This window comes from Syngnathoides biaculeatus, chromosome 17, assembly GCF_019802595.1.
Source record: "Syngnathoides biaculeatus isolate LvHL_M chromosome 17, ASM1980259v1, whole genome shotgun sequence".
NCBI lineage: Eukaryota > Metazoa > Chordata > Actinopteri > Syngnathiformes > Syngnathidae > Syngnathoides > Syngnathoides biaculeatus.
The window spans coordinates 21,009,759-21,030,644 of record NC_084656.1 but is presented as its reverse complement, the minus strand read 5'-3'; the positions used below and the strand labels follow the sequence as shown (position 1 = coordinate 21,030,644).

At 45.7% G+C, this 20,886-nt stretch overlaps 2 protein-coding genes across 5 annotated transcripts; one reads left to right on the top strand and one right to left on the bottom strand.

The window, feature by feature from the left end:
- Nucleotides 1-100: 100 nt before the first annotated feature.
- On the bottom strand, nucleotides 101-15,403 carry dmgdh (dimethylglycine dehydrogenase). Of its 3 annotated transcripts, none has more exons than XM_061847551.1 (16): nucleotides 12,042-12,168; nucleotides 10,010-10,178; nucleotides 9,539-9,637; nucleotides 9,250-9,414; nucleotides 8,665-8,869; nucleotides 6,253-6,501; nucleotides 5,580-5,778; nucleotides 5,342-5,511; nucleotides 4,837-4,990; nucleotides 4,603-4,768; nucleotides 4,386-4,516; nucleotides 2,990-3,207; nucleotides 1,959-2,116; nucleotides 1,824-1,883; nucleotides 1,608-1,742; nucleotides 101-654 (listed from the first exon to the last, which is right to left on the bottom strand). In XM_061847551.1, exons 1-16 carry the CDS (start codon nucleotides 12,155-12,157, stop codon nucleotides 442-444), a joined length of 2,607 nt encoding a protein of 868 aa, XP_061703535.1. In that variant the 5' UTR covers nucleotides 12,158-12,168; the 3' UTR covers nucleotides 101-441. The 3 variants fall into 3 exon arrangements, with proteins under 3 accessions (XP_061703535.1, XP_061703534.1, XP_061703536.1); XM_061847550.1 differs by lacking the exon at nucleotides 12,042-12,168 and adding an exon at nucleotides 10,716-11,106 and having other exon boundaries at nucleotides 10,010-10,213; XM_061847552.1 differs by lacking the exon at nucleotides 12,042-12,168 and adding an exon at nucleotides 15,267-15,403 and having other exon boundaries at nucleotides 102-654.
- On the top strand, nucleotides 12,214-19,429 carry LOC133515234 (betaine--homocysteine S-methyltransferase 1). Of its 2 annotated transcripts, none has more exons than XM_061847554.1 (9): nucleotides 12,214-12,299; nucleotides 14,054-14,121; nucleotides 15,281-15,413; nucleotides 15,583-15,695; nucleotides 15,778-15,969; nucleotides 16,594-16,741; nucleotides 16,828-17,010; nucleotides 18,047-18,275; nucleotides 19,203-19,429. In XM_061847554.1, exons 2-9 carry the CDS (start codon nucleotides 14,098-14,100, stop codon nucleotides 19,381-19,383), a joined length of 1,203 nt encoding a protein of 400 aa, XP_061703538.1. In that variant the 5' UTR covers nucleotides 12,214-12,299; nucleotides 14,054-14,097; the 3' UTR covers nucleotides 19,384-19,429. The 2 variants fall into 2 exon arrangements, with proteins under 2 accessions (XP_061703538.1, XP_061703539.1); XM_061847555.1 differs by having other exon boundaries at nucleotides 12,218-12,299; nucleotides 14,026-14,121.
- Nucleotides 19,430-20,886: the final 1,457 nt, after the last annotated feature.

Below are 20,886 nucleotides of genomic sequence, written 5' to 3'. Positions count from 1 at the left end.
TAGTTTTGATAATATCAATAAAATAAGAACATTAAAAGCGTTTCATATTATATTGGACCCAATACAACCACTACATTGGTATATTGTATTGTAGAATTTTTATTATGCTACTAAATTTGTGAAAATGAGACTAAAGCTCTTCTAATAATTTCTTTATAATATTTTCTAAAATAGTCATTTATACCGATTCCCAGAAGATTCTCATTTCTACATATTTCATAAAGGTATTTCATGTACAGTCTATTATTTATTGCACATTAGTCCAAAAAAAAAAAAAAAAAAATCATAAAAGCTGTCCAAATGTTTACTTCTGTGACCTGCTGGTATGATAAAGGTCTAATTTCTGTAACAAAATGTACACCACGGAATTATAAAATGATTGACGATATTGTGGTTCAAATATGTCAAAAAAAGTACGCGTGTCCGAGTCTCGCGACGTCCTCACGCTTTGCTCTTGGCTTTGTTCTGCAGGCGGGTCCGCGTGGGCTCGGTGAGCGCCAAGGGTTCCTGGATGACTACGGCGGGGTACTTGGTCCCCAGCAGCTCCACCTCCACCTTCTGGCCCAGCGAGGACAGCGCCACGGGCAGGTAGGCGAACGCCAGGCTGTGCTGGGCGCTGTAGCTGTAGGCCCCCGACGTTGTGTTGCCCACCACCTGATTGGCGGGAGGCGGGTGAGCAAGATGGCGGCGCTGTTTTGGTTTGTTTTGTTCCAAAAAGCAAACTTTGCAACGGAATTGATGCTAATCTTATCTATATATTCCTTGGAAAAGTGCGTGAGCGAGAGACATAATCAAACGTCCAGCCAAAATGCACATATCAGCAACTTTTTACTTGCATGAAATCTTTTTTTTTTTTTTTTTTGTTCCAGGATTATGCTCAAATATATTTTCCCCGACTACTGTAATTCCCCGCCAACAGAGCGCACCTGGTTATAAGCCTCGGTACACACATAGAGTTTCACGCTAGCGCGGCGCAAACGGTAGTGTGGCGCTAACATTAGCGAGGCACTTACGCTAGCGCAGCACTAACGCTAGTGTGGCGCTAACACTAATGGCGCATCGCCGCATAAACCACAGGGTTGAAAGCGTGTGAAAAATGTCGCGGTTTGTAGGCTGGGAATTATGGTATATAATTCAGTGGGTATAAAAAGTCTACACACCCCTGCTGGAATTCCATTCACCTCAAATAAAGTTCAGATTTTCTTGTAGGGTTTTTTTGCTTTCTAACTTCAGCCTGAAGGTTTTCTGCTCCCACTGTTCAGGAACAGTAGCTATTTCCTTCCACCTGGTGTAAGGCCTCAGGTCCAACTGAAGTAGGACAAGGCGAAAGCATGATGCTGCAGGTATGGTGTGCTTATTGGTGATGAGATATACATTTACCTCAAACATACCTTGCATACCATACAATATGTTAAATGTATCTTGTTTTTTTTTTTTTTTTTTGGTATCTCAAAATGATAACATTGGAACAGGGGTGTGTAGACTTTTTATATCTACTGTAATATCCCAAATCAGAGCCATTCTTCAAGTGAGTACATATCTGGTTCATTCCGATGAAAGGTTTCAAGCTTTCAAAATTCGAAAAAACGAGAGCGTCGGTGGCTGACCTTGCCCTCGTGCCACACCGTCTCGTTGCCCTCGGGGTCGATGTCCCGCGTCTCCACCGCGAGGTAGGACAACTTCCTCTTCAGTCCCTCGGCTTTTATCTCCCGGAGCGCCGCCTTGCCGATGAAGTCGGCGGGCTGCTCAAGGGAAAGACGCGCCGTTGAGAGTAGACCTCCGCCGTATCGCGGAATTTTAAGCCATCGTTTAAGCTATGCTACCTTGTTCAGTTTGATGAAGTAATCCAAACCCGCCTCCAGAGGGTTTGTGTCGCAGTTCATCTGGAAAGGACCAACAAGAGAGTCACCCAAAAGCCTCGAATTCTTTTCAAACGACGAACGCGAGACTGTCACTACCTCCGCTCCCCATCCTCTGAAGCCCTTCTCCAAACGGAGGGAGGCCATGGCGTAGGTGCCGAAGTCACCGATGCCTTCGTCCTTTCCCGCTTTCATTATGGCCCGGTACACCGCCGCCGTGTCCTTCTGGTTGATGTAAAGCTCCCAGCCCAGTTCGCCTGAGAGGACGAGGACAGCGCAAAACAACGTCAAAACACAACAAAGACAACGTAAAACTGAACGTAAAACACAACTCAAACGTGGCGGCACGGTTGGAGCAGCCGGAAACCGTTGGCCTCACGGTTCTGAGGTCCCGGCTTCAATCCCGGACCTGTCTTTGTGGAGTTTGCACGTTCTCCCCGTGCCTGCGTGGCTTTTCTACGGGTGGGCACTCCGGTTTCCTCCCACATCCCAAAAACGTGCAACATTAATTGGACACTCTAAATTGCCCGTAGGTGTGATTGTGAGTGCGGCTGCTTGTCTCGATGTGCCCTGCGATTGGCCGGCGACCAGTTCAGGGTGTGCCCCGCCTCCTGCCCGTTGACAGCTGGGATAGGCTCCAGCACTCCCCGCTACCTTCATGAGGATAAGCAGCTAAGAAAATGAATGGATGGATGGACAACTAAAACATCACAAACACAATATGATGCATCCATCCATCCTCACAAGGGTTGTGGAAGACTGTCTTAGCTAACTTCACGCGAAAGGTTGACCGTCACTGAGCGGGAATTGAACCCACACTGCCCGCACCAAAGCCAGGTGTGTGTACCACTACGCCATCGGTGAAACATATAAATTCATATCAACACAATATGAAAACAATGGCAGCCATGGAAAATACCACCGAAACAACGATTAAAACAAAACGAGACCACAAAATAACGTAAACAGAAACGGAACAGACGATAAAACAAAACAACGACAAGGAGAGCAACCCAACCATAAAGAGTGTGAAAACAGTCCAAAACAACAGACAACATAACGGGGGGAAAAAAAAGCAACATGAAAAGACACAAAAACCTAAGACGAGGTTGATAACGAGGTTTGCGTACCGGTGTAAGAGATCCGGATGGCTCGGAGCGTGACGCCGGCCAGCCGGATGGATTTGCACTGGAGGAACTTAAACCCCGACTGGCTCATGTCCTCTTGGGTGAGCTTCTGGAGGACTTTGCGAGAGTTGGGCCCGGCGACCCCCAGCACGCCCATTTCTTCCGTCACGTTGGCGACATCAACGTCGTAGTTGCCGACGGACGCTTCTGTCTCGATCCACCTGCTCCCCAAAAAAAAACCCCAAAAGATTTTCACAATGATCTCACCTCGACCGTAATTTCCGGCCTACAAGCCGCGACTTTTTTCACACACTTTCAATCCCGCGGTTTATGTGGCGATGCGCTTAATTTGTGCGTTTTTTGTAACGGCCGCAAGGGGGAACTAAAGCGGCTAAGGTAAGAATGAGACGCTAGCGTTAGCATTAAACTCTTTCTGTGTACCGTCTTTGTAAATATCTCGAGCGGAAAAGGTAAGAATGAGACCAGTGGAATATATGTGCCAAGGAAGGGACTTTTACCGGCCCTCTTAGCGCTGTGCTATCGTTAGCGCTGTGCTAGCGTGTTGCTGCTGTGTAACTGGCATGTCTCAAGAATATTTCCCGGTAAGTTTTATTTTAACCGGCCCTGTTAGCGTTAGTGCTAGCGTTAGTATTAGCCTCAGCGCTAGCTTTAGCGCGGCGCTATCCTTAGCACTAGCGTTAGCATTAAACTCTTTCGGTGTACCGTATTTGTAAATATCTCGTGTTTCAATGTGGGTTTCAATGTGCGCACTTGCGGCTTTTACACAGGTGTATGTATGTACCAAATGGTATTTCCTTTACAAATGTACTCGGCGAGGCTACCAGGTGCGCTCCGTAGGCCGGGAATTACGGTACACAGACTGGGCGTCAAGGTTGGGGCTAAGGTTCATTTTGGTAATTCTCTTCAAACAACTTTCTACCTATCAGACGGATTTCTTTGATTGGAGGTTAGTTTTCAGCGTGGGAATTTGCAGTAATATGCACATACAGGGCTTTATATTGTTATAACATAATAGCTAAATATAATCATCACCATCCTGCTATGAATCGCTCGGTATTTATGGGTTTGGCCAAACTGCCACTAGAGGATGCTACATGAAACTCATCTAAATTGAGAAATTCCAAACGGAGGTTTTAATTTACGGCCTGGTCCTTGCAGCCAAATGCAGAGTTGTCCGAGCAGCTGCTGGTCAGCTTTGGGTTTCAACCGTGGCAGGAGAGTTTTGGATTTCAGCGTTTCACGTGGCTTCGCTGAAACATTCAAATCGCCTCTGAAGTTTGTGTTGTACATCTTTTTCAATTGCATCTAGTTAAAGTAACAGGAACGCAGAAGTCACAATTCCACGTCTCTTAACCTGGCACGGTTCTGTGTACTTCACCTGAGGTCATGCAGCTCAGATCCCGAGCCGGTGATGAGCAAAAACTCTCCCGGTGCCAACTGGGTGATGGTAACCTCAGCATAGACTCTCCCGGTGGGTGTCAACATGTGGCTAATGTTGGTGTGGCCCACCTGAAACCAGAAGCGTGCGACAGTCCAGGACGTTTGACGTTACCTTCGTGGCCCGGTACTTCACACTGTTGCACGAGGGCTCTCACCTTAGGCATGGTGTTAGCAAACAGGCGGTCCAGCAACTTGACAGAGTCCTTTCCTTTCACAATGAATTTGCCAAAAGGGGTCAGGTCTATGACGCCGACGTTCTCCATCACCAGCTTGAACTCTCTGCCGACGGGTCCGAACCAGTTTGTGCGCCTGAAACTGGGTCTGAAACCAGAGAGCCGAGGAACTAAGCGCTTACTTTACCCCAGACTCCGGAACACCTGTTGCCTTACTTGTATCCAGTGTCGTCTCCGGGTTTGTAAAACCAGTGAGGTTGTTCCCATCCGGCATGGAAGCCCATGGATGCTTTGTCCTTGAGAAGATCGTAAACGCCGCTCTTCCGGGAGGTTGGTCGGCCGGCAAAGCGCTCCTCCTTGGGGTAGCCGACTGGGGAGAAAGGTTTAGGCCTGTATCAATCGGTTCTCTGGTCTGCACCAAAACAGATTTCATTCAATTTTAAAGCATCTTTGACAGCCTTGAAAAATACTACCCAAACAGGGTGCATTATTATTATTAGTATTATTATTACAATAGCTGGCTGAAATTCTCCAGGTCATTGGTGGAATCCTGGAGCCAACCGTTTACAAACATTCTGAACTGGTTTATCCTGGATCCTCTGTCACTTCAACAGAGGTACATGTACCATTCAAAATTCAGGAAAACTGATCCAAAGGATACTAAAACCCGCACCCACGTCCTTGGGCATCAACGCTCAATTTTTCCCTCTACTGTTCTTACCCACATTATTGAAGCCATAGGATTCTCTGGCCTTCGCGCACAGGAAGGGCACGTCGACCCAGGTCCCATAGCGGTTGGGGTCGCACTCAATAAGATCGTACGGAGGCTCGCCGGTTCTAATCCAGTCACTGAGGAATTTTCCAATTCCGCCAGCGTGGATTACTCCGTACCTAAAAAAACGAGACAATCACAACGGGCATCGACGTTGTTCCTGAAATCCCGACTCTCACGGCCATACCCGAATCCGATGGCCGTCCAATAGTTGCGAACGCCTTGATGTGGTCCGACCATGGGCAGCAGGTCGGGGGTGTAGGTGATCGGACCGGACACAATGTTGATGATGTCGGCTTTCTTTAGCACAGGGACCATCTCCATGGCCATTTCCACATGCTCCATAATCCGGTCCAGGTCTGACTCGAACAATTCCTTGCCAAAACCTAGAACAGTTAGATTGGGGGTGAGAAACTGCAGAAGGTTTAATGACAACCACCCCACCCTCACCTGTTAATGTAAAAGAAGCCCTGAACTAAGGGGAGGAGCTTGGGCATCTAGGGAAAGACTCAACGAATGGAGAGGAAAGTCAGGGAAGACCTTGGATACGCTAGAACGACTACCGTAGGTATCACAGCAAGCCTGGGAATGGATCAGTATCCTCTGTGTAAAATGTAACCTATCTGTGAATTCTCTAAGATCCTACCTTACGATTACAATATATCTGGTTTATTGACGCTTATTCCCATAAATTCCCACCGATTACTATGGAAAGTATCCAACTTGAAGAAAAATTCCCTGAATTTTACAACTCTCTTCCGGTAATAGGAAAGTTCAGACTTCCCTGCTCAGAGTGTGACCACGGCCAGATAAAGTCAGGAAAACGGATCAACAAAGATTTATCACGATCAAAGACAAACCAGGGGGTACGCCGTCCGTAACCCAAGAGTCTTGCAGGACCATCTTGTCCATCTTTTCATAGGGCCCAAACAGGAGACCATCCCTCTCTTGGCGCAGGTAGTAAGACCCCTCAAGGTCTCGGATGACGGCCAGCTCCTTCTTCAGGGCCTTGACCTCTGGCACGGTCGCCGTCACCACGTACTGATGGTGCACCGGGATAGTCGGATGTTCGAGGCCGATCAACTTTCCCACCTCACGGGCCCAGAAACCTGAAACGACAAACACGATTGGAAGCTACCAGACAACAAAAACCGGAGTTCAATCAATCAATCTACTTTCACCAGACATTATTTTTTACACGCATATTTCTACATCTCTTTTAGTACAGAATATGACTACTTTTGCCACCACTGCTGTTTACTCTAAAATGTACGCTTGTGATAAATTACACTGATCCACAGACTTGCTAAATGCGTACAAAGTACCTTGACGTAACAAGTCTCTGTTGTGTTGTCTAATTAAAAAATATAGGTAAAGTACAAAGTCCGTGTGTACACGCCACCTGCACGCTGGATTAGTGTAGTAAATGTACACTAGACTGATAAAAGATCGCCAAAATAAAACTTGCACATGTCAACAAACCGGCTGCAAATTCCAGACCGGATGGAGTTATATTTATCATAGCCAGCGGTTACTGCACAGTTGAAACTGATCTTATTGGATCGCGTAACGGGGGAAACTATGGGTGCTTATTTATTAGGACGGCTAACTTTGCAATGGGGCGGTTGCAAACTGACTTCCTATAAGCAACTTTGGCTCAAGCTAGCTATGTTCTGGTACCGACTTTACCCAAAACTTGTCTAACGGACTGCTCAGGCTTTGTGATTTTTTTTTTTTTTTTAGGTAGCATATGAAAGACTATGTCCAATGGCATGCTTAGGGTAATATTAAACATAAATGTCTCTTGTTCTTTGTTTCATGTTGCTATGTTGTTCCTTGTTCTACGTTCTGAATGCCGTACCAGGGCAGTACCGACTGCCGGAGAAAAATTCCTTGTGTGTTTTTACACACTTGGCCATTAAAGCTGATTCTGATTTTGATATTAGCTATGTTTCTGTAAGTGCTCAAGACTTTGTCTAATGGCGTACTCAGGCTAAAGTGAGCTATGTTTTGGTAGCGACATAACCCAAGACTTTGTCTCCTGGTGCGGTTGAGCTAATGCTAGCTACAGTAGGTACATTTCTGCTGCTATTTTTAGCAAATACTCCTTTTAGTAGCCCAGTCATGCTAATTAATCCAAGATACTGATTGCCAACTGTTTTACACAAGACTTTTTCTAATGGCCTCCTCAAGCTAATATTATCTAAAATTTGATGGGTACTTGGCAGTTTTTTAAAAATGTTTTGGTCCTATCGCTCTCATGTCAGCTAATTTCTAGAGACAAGACTTATTGCTCGTGGTTCTGTCCGCCCAATTCTGTCTAAGTTTCAGGAGGTAGTATATCCAAGCCTGTTTTTAATTAGCTCAGTCCAGCTAATGATAGCTATGATTGTTTTTTCAATTTAATTTTTACCCAAGTAGTTAGCAAGGGGCTGACTAACTCCAATTGATGCCAGCAAAACGTCATCTTAGTTGATCCTGTATGCTTATCATATAAGATTTGTAGTCCTAAATGACACAGTGACGCTACAAACCTATCCTAGCTAAAGCCAGCCATGCTTATTCTCTAGCTGGACTAGTACGGCTACAGATCGTTCATAGTGATGTCAATTATTGCACGATGTTTCTCTGTAGCAAGCAAGTAGGTGACAGAAAATGTCTGTTGAAAAACAAACATACCAACTAGCTCCTTTCCAAGAACTGCACAGACCCAGTTCAATCAAGTTTTCCCTGACCTGTACAAACAGTGGTCCGTTTGTGCAAAGGTCCAAGGGTGAGATAACGGTTTTTATTGAATCCTGGCTGAAAACGTGTCAACCCTCAGAATCCCCTCAAACGTAACAAGTAAAGCTTTACCAGGGAACATCGACAGGTGCGCTACTCACAAAAACTTTAGGATATCGGTCTTTCGGGTGGAATTTCAAGATGACTCTAAAATGGACTATAACCTTTGCACATGAAGGTTTATAGTTAGCTTAACATCTCAGCAAGTTTCTGATAGCCTAGCTAGGGTTTTTCCCATTACATGTTTGGATCAAGGTAGCAGACTTTCATTAGAAGACTTTAAATTGTTGGGGTGAATCGGGATAGTGTAATCGTCTTTTGCTTGTGTGTTGGTTTTAGAGTGAACTTCAACTGGGAATGACAAATGTGAAACAGCGTGAAGCAAGGACGATTTGCTTCTATTGGGAGATCTGTGCGATTTACGTACTGCGTTAGGTTCTGGAATCTATCGTTTCCCCGTTCATAATTGAGAACGATGGGATTCAAACCTGTGGCATTGACAATCCGGTTCGCCCTGATGGTCCCGTGAGGCGTCCGCACGTCCCATTTGCCCTCCGCCGTGGGCGTGAGGCCCGTGACTGGGGCGGGGTTGTAGATCTGGGCGCCGTACATACGAGCGCCTGCCGCCAGAGCCATGGTCAGAGAGTAAGGATCAATGTGGCCGTCTCCTGGAGTATACAGACCAGCCAAGACCTGAACCAGAAGACACAGACCACAAAAGGTTCAGGTTCGATTAACGCTGTGAGGTTATGAGGGTTAGTGTATGATTAGTTTAGGATTAGGAGGGTACATTTAGACTGGGTTAGGTTTAGGAAGCTCGGTTTATGAGGGTTAAGGTTTGGTTAGCGTTAGAGGTAAGGAGGTTGGGACTAGTGTAAGCAGTGTTAGACTTAGCAGGACTGTCTTAGGTTAGATCTAGGATGCTATGTGGAACAGTTAACAAAGCTCAGTTTCTGGGTCAGAAACGCATCAAACATAATCAATCCACAGAATTTGGACAGGGACCATCAGGTCAAAGAATGAACAGGATTCATTACAAGTGAGCCTTGTCTTGACTCGTGTTCGGACTCTACCTTGTCCATGTTGAGAAGCGGGAACAGCTCCTGGACCTTCTCTGGCCCGATCATGTACTGCTCCGTCTCGTGCCAGTGGGTCCGAGTCATCTGGTACCTCATCTCGTCCACACGAGCAGGCGTTGACGCAATGCGGACGCTGCCCGGCTGGTGAAAGCCCACCGCCTGCGCACACGAAAACCAAATTTGACGGGATTTATGTCTTTGGAGATTCTCAAATCATCCACAATCTGCAGATGCCAGGATTCGAGCATCTTTGGACAGACAAACCGAGAACTGAGGCGCCCACCTGTCCGGTCTCGGCTTCAAGACGCTCGTACAGTTTAATGCTGTCATAGTGGACTTTCTTGAGGTTGATGCCCGGATGGTAATAGGTGGTGAGACCAGCCTATGACCAAGAAGACCACAAAGCAAAGTTAACTTTGTAGATAGGTTAGAGTTGCTGTGCCTGAGACCTAAAGCATGTAAGGACAGTAATAAGACACAGGCAGGCAGAACTGTTTATTAATAGCAGATGTGCGAATAAATGAGATACTGCATGTCCAAGTAACTCTTCTGTCAAAAACTAAAAAAAAAGTCCTCTTGAAAGTGAACATTTTCAAAGTAAACAGGCGAGACTTGTCAAGTTTTTTCCAAGACCAGGTCGAGTTGAGCGTCATGGATTCCAAGTCAGGACTATGCCCAAGCAAGTCTCAAGTCCTAAAATTGACTTAATTGCACCCGAGCACCTCTAAACAACGCAAAACGGCGCAAGACGTACCGCGTGCCACGTGGATCCGGCGGTCAGTTCCGTCTTCTCCAGCAGGACCACGTCCTTCATGCCGCTTTTTGCCAGGTGGTAGGCCAGACTCGTGCCCACGCAGCCCCCTCCGATGACCACCGTTTCGGCGGTGTCCTTCCATCGCTTGCCCAACACGGAAGACGTGTCACTGACGGGATGGGGGAAGACAAATGTCGTGTCCATCTTATCCACAAGATCTTAAGGAGTTTTCCATCCATTGATGGAGTAATTCACAACCACTTTTCCGCAGTACACACGGTCTGAGTATGCATGTACAGTACCACTTTTGAACCCGTTAGTACAAGCTAAAGATGGACATCAAGGCTAGCCAACAAATCCTGTAGACTACAAATTATGTTACGGTGTAAATCTTCCGTATGCTCTTGACCATTACCGTTGCCTTCTTCACGGAGAGCAACAGTTTTTTGGTGCAGGTCCACCGAGAGTTCTTTGCCGTTAGGTGCCACCTTGAACTTCCGGTGACCGCCGTAAGACGTGTTGAGAACGATTTAACCGAATTCAACACACCTGCTCCCCATTCGAATCTGAGACAAAGGCTAACTGAGTAACTAAGACTTTAACGGGTCACAAAACACCGGAGAGGAGAAGAACGCCTCATCCGTCCATCCATTATCTACCGCTTTTCTGGGTCGGATCGCGGGGGAAGTAGCTTCAGCAAGGATACCCAGATCTCCCTCTCCCCAGCCATCTCCTCAAACTCTTCCGGAGGGATCCCAAGGTGTTCCCAAGCCAGCCGAGAGACTGCGTCTCTCCAGCGTGTCCTGGGTCGTCCTCGGGGTCTCTTTCCGGTGGGACGTGCCCGAAACACCTCACCAGGGAGGCGTCCGGGAGGCATCCGGATCAGATGCCCCAAGCCACCTCACCTGGTTCCTCTCCACGCAGAGCTCGACACTGAGCCCCTCCCGGATGGATCCCGAGGTGTTCCCAAGCCAGCCGAGAGACTGCGTCTCTCCAGCGTGTCCTGGGTCGTCCTCGGGGTCTCTTTCCGGTGGGACGTGCCCGGAACACCTCACCAGGGAGGCGTCCGGGAGGCATCCGGATCAGATGCCCCAAGCCACCTCACCTGGTTCCTCTCCACGCAGAGCTCGACACTGAGCCCCTCCCGGATGGATCCCGAGGTGTTCCCAAGCCAGCCGAGAGACGTAGTCTCTCCAGCGTGTCCTGGGTCGTCCTTGGGGTCTCTTTCCGGTGGGACATGACCGGAACCCCTCACCAGGGAGGCGTCCGGATCAGATGCCCCAGCCACCTCACCTGGTTCCTCTCAACACGGAGGAGCAGCGGCTCGACGCTGAGCCCCTCCCTGATGACCGAGCTTCTCACCCAATCTCTAAGGGAGAGCCCGGACACCCTGCGGAGGAAACTCATTTTCAGGCGCTTGTATCCGGGATCTTGGGGCTCGAAAGGGTGATGTGGGTCCCCCTTCCCATGGGGAGAGCACCTGTGAGAGGGGCCATAGAGACGGGCGGGAACCTTGGCGATCCGATCCCCGCCTACAGAAACAAATCAAGTCAATGTACGACAAAAAAAAAAAAAAATAATAATAATAATTTCAAGATAAGATGTAAAAAAATATGTTATCAAAACACAGATTTTAAAATAATCCCAAGTACCTGTACTCTCTTGCTCTTGCTTGGTTCTCCAAAAAAAGAGGCAAAGAATGCTTGCTTCAAGCTCTGTTCAAATTTACTACGTATAGCTCACACGTTAAACTGCAAAGAATGTATATGTATTTAAACCCCAAATATTCATCCAAGCCGTCGCATTCTATGTTACTGACGTCCGGTATCTTAACGCTCACGTGTAATGTGAAACGCCATAGACGGGCTCGCGAAGATTTGCATAAATGTTACAGTAATTAACTCGAGTATATCGTCCCGTAAACGCGTTGTTGCGCAACGTGGTACTACGCTGAAAGGCGCGCAACTTTAAATTGGGCTTGTACTTTTACGATACGCTGCAGGTTTTTGGCGCCGGTAGAAGTTCCTCTCACCTTTGCTCATTTGGTCTCGTCGCCGTGCAGCCGAACGTCCGCCGAGGCTGAAGAGCGCCGAAAGGCCTCCTGGGGGGCAGGCGCCCCTTGAGCAGCTTCAACATGCCAGCAGACATGACGGCAAAAGCGAGCCCACGGTGAAGTTCTAAACGCCTCACTGGCCCTCCAAAGCGGACTCTGGACCCTCCCCGCGGGGTCGTCGGGCGTCTGGCGACGTAACTTTAACTCTCACTGGCCCCGCCCACCCCTCCGACCAATGTAGGTCACACACTTACGCCACAGTAATACTACAGTAATATTCTTTTGTAAAGATGAAGTACTCTTATTATCTATCTAGGAAAATACTGTACATGCATTAAAATTAATGCAAATATACTGCATGTTACGTTTCCATTTTTAAAAAATCATCCATCCATCCTTTTTCTGAGCCGCTTATCCTCACGAGGGTCACGGGACTGCTGGAGCCTACTGTTATTATTTTATGTTATTATTATGGGAAATATATAGAATCATTATTAGTGTTACTTTTATTATAGTCATTACATTTTTGTATTATTTTTCTAGAATTTCCGACATTTTAAAATATTTTTGAAAAAAAACAGAAGTTAATGATTAAGTCGTGTGAGTGAATTTAAATGAAATATATATTTATGTAATATGCAATATTAGAGGACAAGCAGCTCAAAAGGAATAAGTAAATACAATTGATTAAAAAATGATTAATTAATTAAACGATAATCCATTTATCTGTCAATTTTTCAATCCTTGTCCTCACAAAATGAGCTAGAATAAAATAAATAAAATAAATAAATTCTGTACAATGAAATTAGAGTGCTTGAAAAAGTGGTTGAAAATCAATGATAAATTATTAATTACAAATAACTTGTTTTTTTAAAATACAGGGATAAAATTATTACATTAAAAAATTGGCAGTATTAATTACATCAGATTGTAGGTGAAATCTGTGAAGTAGAGATCAAATTTTTGATGGTGGTGGGAGGATTAATTATACATATTTTAAAGATCTATATTCTATATATATATATATATATACATATATATATATATAATATAATCTTCTACACACAAGTATTACTGTTTCTTGACGGGAATTAAAATCTCGAGCCCTTTTTTTCTTTTCTTTTAAATTGAGCTAAACAGGGGGCTGGAAAGCGTTGTCCTCACAGTTCCGAGGTCCCGGGTTTGATTCCGGCCCCACCTGTGTGTAGTTTGTATGTTCTCCCCGTGTCTGGGTGGGTTTCCTCCGGGTGGGCACTCCGGTTTTCCTCCCACATCCCAAAAAACACGCAACACTAATTGGAGACTCTAAATTGCCCATAGGTGTGTTTGTGAGTGCGGCTGTTTGTCTCCTTGTGCCCTGCGATTGGCCGGCGACCAGTTCAGGGTGTACCACGCCTTCTGCCCGTTGACAGCTGAGATAGGCTCCAGCACTCCCTGCGACCCTTGTGAGGATAAGCGGCTAAGAAAATGGATGGATGGATGGATGGATGGATAGGCAAAACAGCTGCTCGAGGGGTGGGAGACGTTGCTAATTTTAGCCATCAAGTTGCTAAGTTGCAAGCTCTGAATATGCTTTTGTAACCAAGCTCCTCCTCCTCGTTGCACTTAGCAACAGTGAAATATGACAAAACTCAACCGATTCATTTTTATTTTCTTTTTCTTCTATTAAAAAAGGCTGAAATGTTTCCCAAAAAAGAAACACGCGGAAGTTACGTCTGATCGGCGTTTTAGAATCCGAAGCAGCGGTTGGGGAAAAAAAATACACAAAAATTGTCTCCTGCACGGGGGTCTACATATTCAAAAAGTTTGAGACCCCCCCCCCCCCCCCCCAGTTTAGTGTTTTGAGACTCGGTATGACGGTGGTGGGGGCGGGGGGGGGGGGTTGAAATACGATGAGCGTGTAAAGCGGGCGGACCGTTCTAAAAGTTAAACTGCAGCCGCTCCCCTCCGCTGGGTCTCGGAGGCTATAAAGGATCCACGGCCGCCCGCAGACGGCCCTTCCCTGACCCGGAGAAGACGGACAGACGGACGAGCGATGGCACCGGCGGGCACAAAGAAGGTACAACCACGTGCATGCAAGAAGTTCTTGCGTTTACGGTATTGGCCGCTCACGCCATGACAGGGGTGTTGAAGTCATTTTAGTCATGGGCCACGTTGTAGATCTGGTTTCCCTCAGAGGCCCGTCATGACTGTAAAACCATGAAAAACTTCAACCAGATTTTGACAAAAAAATCATGGACGTCGCTACTCATAATTTGACTCTTCGGGCCGCACAAAATCACACGGCGGGCCGGATCTGGCCCCCGGGCCTTGAGTTTGACACCCGCGCTCTATGACGCGGTGGGAAGTGACAAAGTACAAATACTTTGTAACTGTACTGGAGTATGTTGTTCAAGTCTCTGTACTTTGCTTTTTACTTCCACCCCCCACGTTTGAAAACTGAAATTTTTTTCTTCCGTTATTATCCTTTCATAATACATCATTTTGATTGCGTTTCAGTATACGCAGTATTTATTTGAGGAAATACATAATATACTGGATGTCCTGCATTTTATTTATTTTCCTTTATTGAACAAATACTAAAACACAGCCACACAATGCAGATTATAAATGTATTATTACCTAATACTGTATTTCATTAATTTACTTGGAGAAATATGGTATATGCTGTATTCCCTATATTTCCTCAAATATTGTATATAATATATGTTGTACATTTTTTTCAGATAAGTCTAGTATCGACAGGACATTCGGGATATACAGGTTTTTTTTTTGGGGGGGTGGAGTACACTGTTTCCTGTTTCTTCTAAAAAAATTTTTGTGTATATATATATATATATATATATATATATATTTTTTTATATATATATTTTTTGGGGGGGATATACAAAAATTAGGTATTTGCTCAAATATATATGGTATTTACTGCATTTACTGTATATGCAGGATGTATATTATAAATTATTAAAATTATTATTATTTCTATATTTGTTGGCGGAAATGTAGTATTTACTGTATTTCCTCCAGTAAATTTGCCGCATGTACTGTATTTCCTCAAATAGACACCTTGACCTAATCATATAATCCTAATCAATATTCTACAATAAGTGACTCCGTACTTTTGTACGTGCGTTTCATTTTCTTTTTACGGCAATATGAATTTCGAGTAGTTTACTAGTGCCCGTTGCTGACCCGGCGACAAACCTCTACGCCCGCAGGGGATCCTGGAGCGGCTGGACGCCGGCGAGGTGGTCATCGGCGACGGCGGTTTCGTCTTCGCCCTGGAGAAGCGAGGATACGTCAAGGCGGGGCCGTGGACCCCCGAGGCCGCCGCCGAGCACCCCGAAGCGGGTACGCCGCTCCTCTGCGGAAAGACCTTTGGCCGTTAGTTCCCGGTGGACGCGGTCGTCTACTAGTGCGTCCGTGTCGTTCTGATAGTGTGTTATTAGTACCTACAGTTGACCTTAAGGCGGATTTCAAGGATATCGGATGTCGTCACCGCTACGTCGTGCGTTTTCAGTGCGGCAGCTGCACAGGGAGTTCCTCAGGGCGGGATCCAACGTCATGCAGACTTTCACCTTCTACGCCAGCGACGACAAACTGGAGAACAGGGGACACACCCAGAACTTCACCGTGAGCGCTCGCTCTGCCGATTCAGGTCTGCGACCCGTGGGGCTCGCGTCGGACGACTCGCTGTTTTCATCCCCGCCTGCAGGGGCAGCAGATCAACGAGGCGGCGTGCGACCTGGCGAGGGAGGTGGCGGACGAGGGCGACGCCCTGGTGGCGGGCGGCGTGTCCCAGACGCCCTCGTACCTCAGCTGCAAGAGCAGGGAGGACGTCAAGGCCGTCTTCGCCAAGCAGTTGGACGTCTTCGTGCGCAAGGACGTCGACTTCCTGATCGCGGAGGTATTGCAAAGGGACGCGACATTAGGTACACCCGATCATACGTATTCATAATTTTGCACAAAAAAAAAAAAAACAAAAAACAGGAGGTACTACTTTTACTACTACTATTACGACTTTTCTACTAGAGGTACTACTTTTTGGCTGTGATGACCTTTACCGGGCAGTGTGATACCAATCACATCCATCCATTTTCTTTTGCCGCTAATCCTCACAAGTGTCACAGGGAACGCTGGACCCTATCCCAGCTGTCAACGGGCAGGAGGCGGGGGACACCCTGAACTGGTCGCCGGCCAATCGCAGGGCACATGGAGACGGACAAGAGTCGCACTCACAATCACACCCATGGGCAATTTAGAGTGTCCAATTAATCCTATTAATATTGCATGTTTTGGGGACGTGGGAGGAACATGCAAACTCCGCACAGGCGGGGCCGGGATCGAACCCGGGTCCTCAGAACTGTGAACCGTGCCGCCTACCAATCACAAGTGGCAGAGAATTTTACCACAACACATTTAAAAGTGGCATCTGTAAAGCTATATAGGCTCAAGCACAACCGCGACCCTTGTGAGGATAAGCGGTTTGGAGAATGGACGGATGCAATGACGGATGTGCACATTTTCGCAGTACTTTGAGCACGTGGAGGAGGCCGAGTGGGCGGTGCAGGTCCTGAAAGGCACGGGCAAACCGGTGGCGGCCACGCTGTGCATCGGACCCGAGGGCGACCTGAACGGCGTCGGCCCGGGAGACTGCGCCGTCCGCCTCGTCAGAGCCGGTACGAAAACGAGGCCCGCGGGCGTTCGGAACGCGTACCCCCAGCTCAAGCCCTCCGCCCCCGACTTTGTCCGGTCCCGCTCGCAGGTGCGGACATCGTGGGCGTGAACTGCCACTTTGACCCGGCCACGTGCGTGCGCACGGTCGCCCTGATGAAGGCGGGCGTGGAGAAGGCGGGCCTGAAGGCGCACTACATGAGCCAGCCGCTCGCCTACCACACGCCCGACTGCAACAAGCAGGGATTCATCGACCTGCCCGAGTTCCCCTTCGGTACGTACCGGTTCCACAAGTCCTCCCTCCCCCCCCCCCCAAAAAAAAGAAATATTTGCCCTCCTATTAAAAGAAGAATGGAGGAATTTGGGGGAAAAGCTTTATCGCAGGGCGTGAATAAATGTGTATTAATTTTGAAAAAATAACTGTACTATGACAAGAATAAAGTTGGTCTTTTCAGAATAAAACGGCATACTATTACTGGAATTAGGAAAAAAAGATAATATAGTATAAGAATAAAATTAGATTTCTTTTTTTTAGGGAAGCAAAGATTTCATTTTACCAGACTAAAGTTCAAATTTTTCGGGGGGAAAATGTAGAATATTACAAGAATAACATTGGACTGTTTAGGGAGAAAAATAAGTATAATTATAAAAATAGAGTGAGGCTCCAGCACTCCCTGTGACCCTTGTGAGGATAAGCGGTGGAGAAAATGGATGGATGGATAGAAATAGAGTCCCGTGATCCTCATGAGGATAAGCAGCTAAGAAAATGGATGGATGGAGACGGATTTTTTTGGTGAAGAAATGCATAATATTGCATAAATAAAAAAAACTATTGGAATTTATTGTTGAAAAAGTGCTATAAGAATAAGTGTAACTTTTTTCCCAATAAATGTATAATATAGCAATAATGTTGACATTTTTGGTGATAAAAGGATATTTTTCAATTAGTTGATATTAAAAAAAAAAAAAAATCATAAATATGCAAGGACAATATTTTCCAGGGAAAAAAAGTCTCATAATGTGTTACAACAATAAAATTCAAATTATTAGGGGGATCATTTTGCAAGAATGAAGGTAGAATTTTTACTGAAAAAAAAATATCCCTATAATTCCACAAATAAAATTGGCATGTTTTAGAATGTTGTAGTAATATTGCAAAAAATAGAGTTGGATTTATTTTTAGAAAAGGGTGTGGATAATTTTATGGTTAAAAATTGAGTATTTTTTGTGAGGAAAAAAAGAGGTAATATAACAAAAATATTGCAGTATTTGGAGTAGCATAAGAAAATGCCCCTTCCACCACCCGGCAGGTCTGGAGCCGAGGATCCTGACTCGCTGGGACATGCAGAAGTACGCCCGGGACGCGTACGGCGCCGGCATCCGCTACATCGGCGGCTGCTGCGGCTTTGAGCCCTACCACGTGCGCGCCCTGGCCGAGGAGCTGGCGCCCGAGAGGGGCTTCCTGCCGGCGGGCTCCGACAAGCACGGCCTGTGGGGCGGCGGCCTGGAGATGCACACCAAGCCCTGGTGCAGAGCCAGGTACCGGGTCACGGGACGCCGCCACCAAATATCCAAATTGATGTGATATTTGATGTCACAACCACTGTGCGGTATCTAAACGCTACAGTAATAACTAGGGCGGGGTAAAATGTCGACATCGTTGCGATACTCGTTGAGCCGCCGGATCGTATCGCGATATCGTCTCCGTCTGATGTCACAATTTTATTAATATTCTAAATTTCTAGTACCTAAAAGATACAGTCATGACTTGTGGTGAGGTTAAAAAAAAAATAAAAAAATCGCTGCGACATCGGCATCAAATATCGATATTGTTGCTGCTCTGCGAAACAAAAATGACTTCAATAATTGATACAGTCATTAGAAAGAGTAAATTAATATATTGTTGTCATAGCGATACTGCTCGCTGCACTAGATCAAACATATTATTGTTGCCGTCTGATATCACAACATTGAATATTTTTAAACACAACTTATCGAAACGGTACAAAGGGTGGCTTGAAATATTGATATCACCGTTATACTGTTCGATACACCAGATCAAATATGGATATTGTCGCAGTCCCGATTTCACAATCTGCTCTACTCCAAATGCTGCATATCTACAAGATACAGCAACGACAAGGACAGGGTTCAAAAACAGATATCAATTTGATACGGGTCGATACGCGACATCAAATATCAATTTTGTCATTTGGAGAAATAATCAATTTCGCTACGATACAGTATCAATCCCAACATTATTGCACGAGTTACGATACAGTATCAATACACAAGATTGGTTGACTCGGTGAGACCTTGGAAACTGGATACAGTACCTTGACTGGTTGACTGACCCGGCACTGTTTGTGGTACCTCGTCTGACCGGGTCCAATTTGTAGCCGTTCGCCTGAGCAGGTATTATTCCAGGTTTGAGTCTCGTCGAACGCAATCTTGCAATCGCTGCAGGGCCCGCCGAGACTACTGGGAGAAGCTGAAGCCGGCGTCGGGGCGCCCCCTGTGTCCTTCCATGTCCACGCCGGACGGCTGGGGGGTCACCAAAGGTCACGCCGACCTCATGCAGCAGAAAGAAGCCACCACCAAGGAGCAGCTCCAGGTTCTGTTCCACAAGGCCGACAAAGGCCAGTGAGAACCAGGGTTGTCATTTCATTACAAAACTATTAAATATATTAAAAAAAAAAAAAAACTACATTTTGATTTCTTCTTAAGTCTTTTTGGGTGATTTCCTATTTATGTTGTCCTAACTTCCGGTTCTCACTCAAAATGTGCCTGCTAATGGAAAAAACGGTGACATCTAGTGGACATTTCAAAAAAACTGTCCGATTTGGGACGACTGTACAGTACTGTATTTGTCGTCCCTGAGCTGATCAGGAACTCTTTTATTACCTTGACTGTCCATGTCACTGTCCTAAAACAAAACAAAAACAACAACAAAAGAAAAAGACCGGATAGCGAATACACATCGAGCGGTATGTCGATTGATTAAACCCGGTTGGCCGCCATCTTGGTACTCCCAAAACGTGTGGAAGACAGTATTTACCTCTTGGATTATGGTGGTCTTCTTCCTCAAAGTTTGGCATGTAGAATTAAAACTGGTCGTGTGAGCTTGACATTTTTTCAGTTCTAGTAACATGAAGGATTTTTAATTCGACTGGATAAGCCAAAAAAAGGCAAAGTGCAAAGGAAAGACTTATAACACCGTTATTACCAAGAAACCTTGCATATTACCTAGGGCCCGATTTCCGTGACATGTTACATTTTCCCACTATCATCATAACATAGCAATAAAACTAAGCATTTTTTTTGTCATAAAAACATTACATTTTAAGTCAATCAGTTCGACATATTTTTGGAAATCAGGACTCGCAAATGGGAAAATTATGCTAAACGCGTGATACATTTGTTGTCTCAGCGACGAATTTAAACTTTTTTCCTCGCATTTTAAAAATTCCATTTGCAGAGTTCTGTATTATGAAATAAATCAAAAAGTTGTACAGAAAATGTGTTTTCTTGCTTATCCGCCGATGAAGTTTGGAAAAATATTGACGTCGCTTTTTCGCGAAAAACCGTCGGCCTATAAAGGTGAAGCGGAGAGTGAACGGTGAACAACGACAACCGTAAACAGGACTTTGTTCAAGTGAATTAAGATCATCAGAAAAAAAAAAACTTTACAAACAAACTTTAACAGTGTCAAAGTAAATCTTTATAATTTACCTGAGGAATGTTTCCTCACTGCCATGAAACTGGCAATTAACGCTGCGCAGGTTGGCATACTTGTTTTGGGAGCATCAAAATGGCGGATGACGACTTCAGTTTTGGTGGCCAATGAGCCATCCAGTAATTTTTATTCTTATTATTTATTTATTTATTTTTTTAGATCACTGTCCTATCTTCAGGTTATCACGCGAAATGTGCCAGCTATTAAAAGCAATGCTGACATCTAGTGGACATTTCAAACACAGTCCGACTTAGGACGACTGTACAGTACTGTATTTGTAGTCCCCTGAGCTGAGCAGGTACTCTTTTACTACCTTGATTGTCCAGGTACTAATTACATAACCTTGTACAGTACATAGTACCTTGACTTATTGTGTATAATTCTACTGACTAGGTGCTATTTTTTTATTTCACT

Bases quoted from the DNA above. Each gene is read 5' to 3' on its own strand.
- dmgdh (XM_061847550.1), bottom strand. From the start codon at position 10,886: ATGCCTCCCGGACGCCTCCCTGGTGAGGTGTTTCGGGCACGTCCCACC. The intron at 10,214-10,715 runs GTATCCTTGCTG...CTTGTGGATAAG, and splicing joins CTGGGGAGAGGGAGATCTGG to ATGGACACGACATTTGTCTT. The intron at 3,208-4,385 runs GTGAAGTACACA...TTTGGGGAGCAG, and splicing joins TCTGAGCTGCATGACCTCAG to GTGGATCGAGACAGAAGCGT.
- LOC133515234 (XM_061847554.1), top strand. From the start codon at position 14,098: ATGGCACCGGCGGGCACAAAGAAG. The intron at 15,970-16,593 runs GTATTGCAAAGG...ACATTTTCGCAG, and splicing joins TCGACTTCCTGATCGCGGAG to TACTTTGAGCACGTGGAGGA. The intron at 16,742-16,827 runs GTACGAAAACGA...TCCCGCTCGCAG, and splicing joins CGTCCGCCTCGTCAGAGCCG to GTGCGGACATCGTGGGCGTG.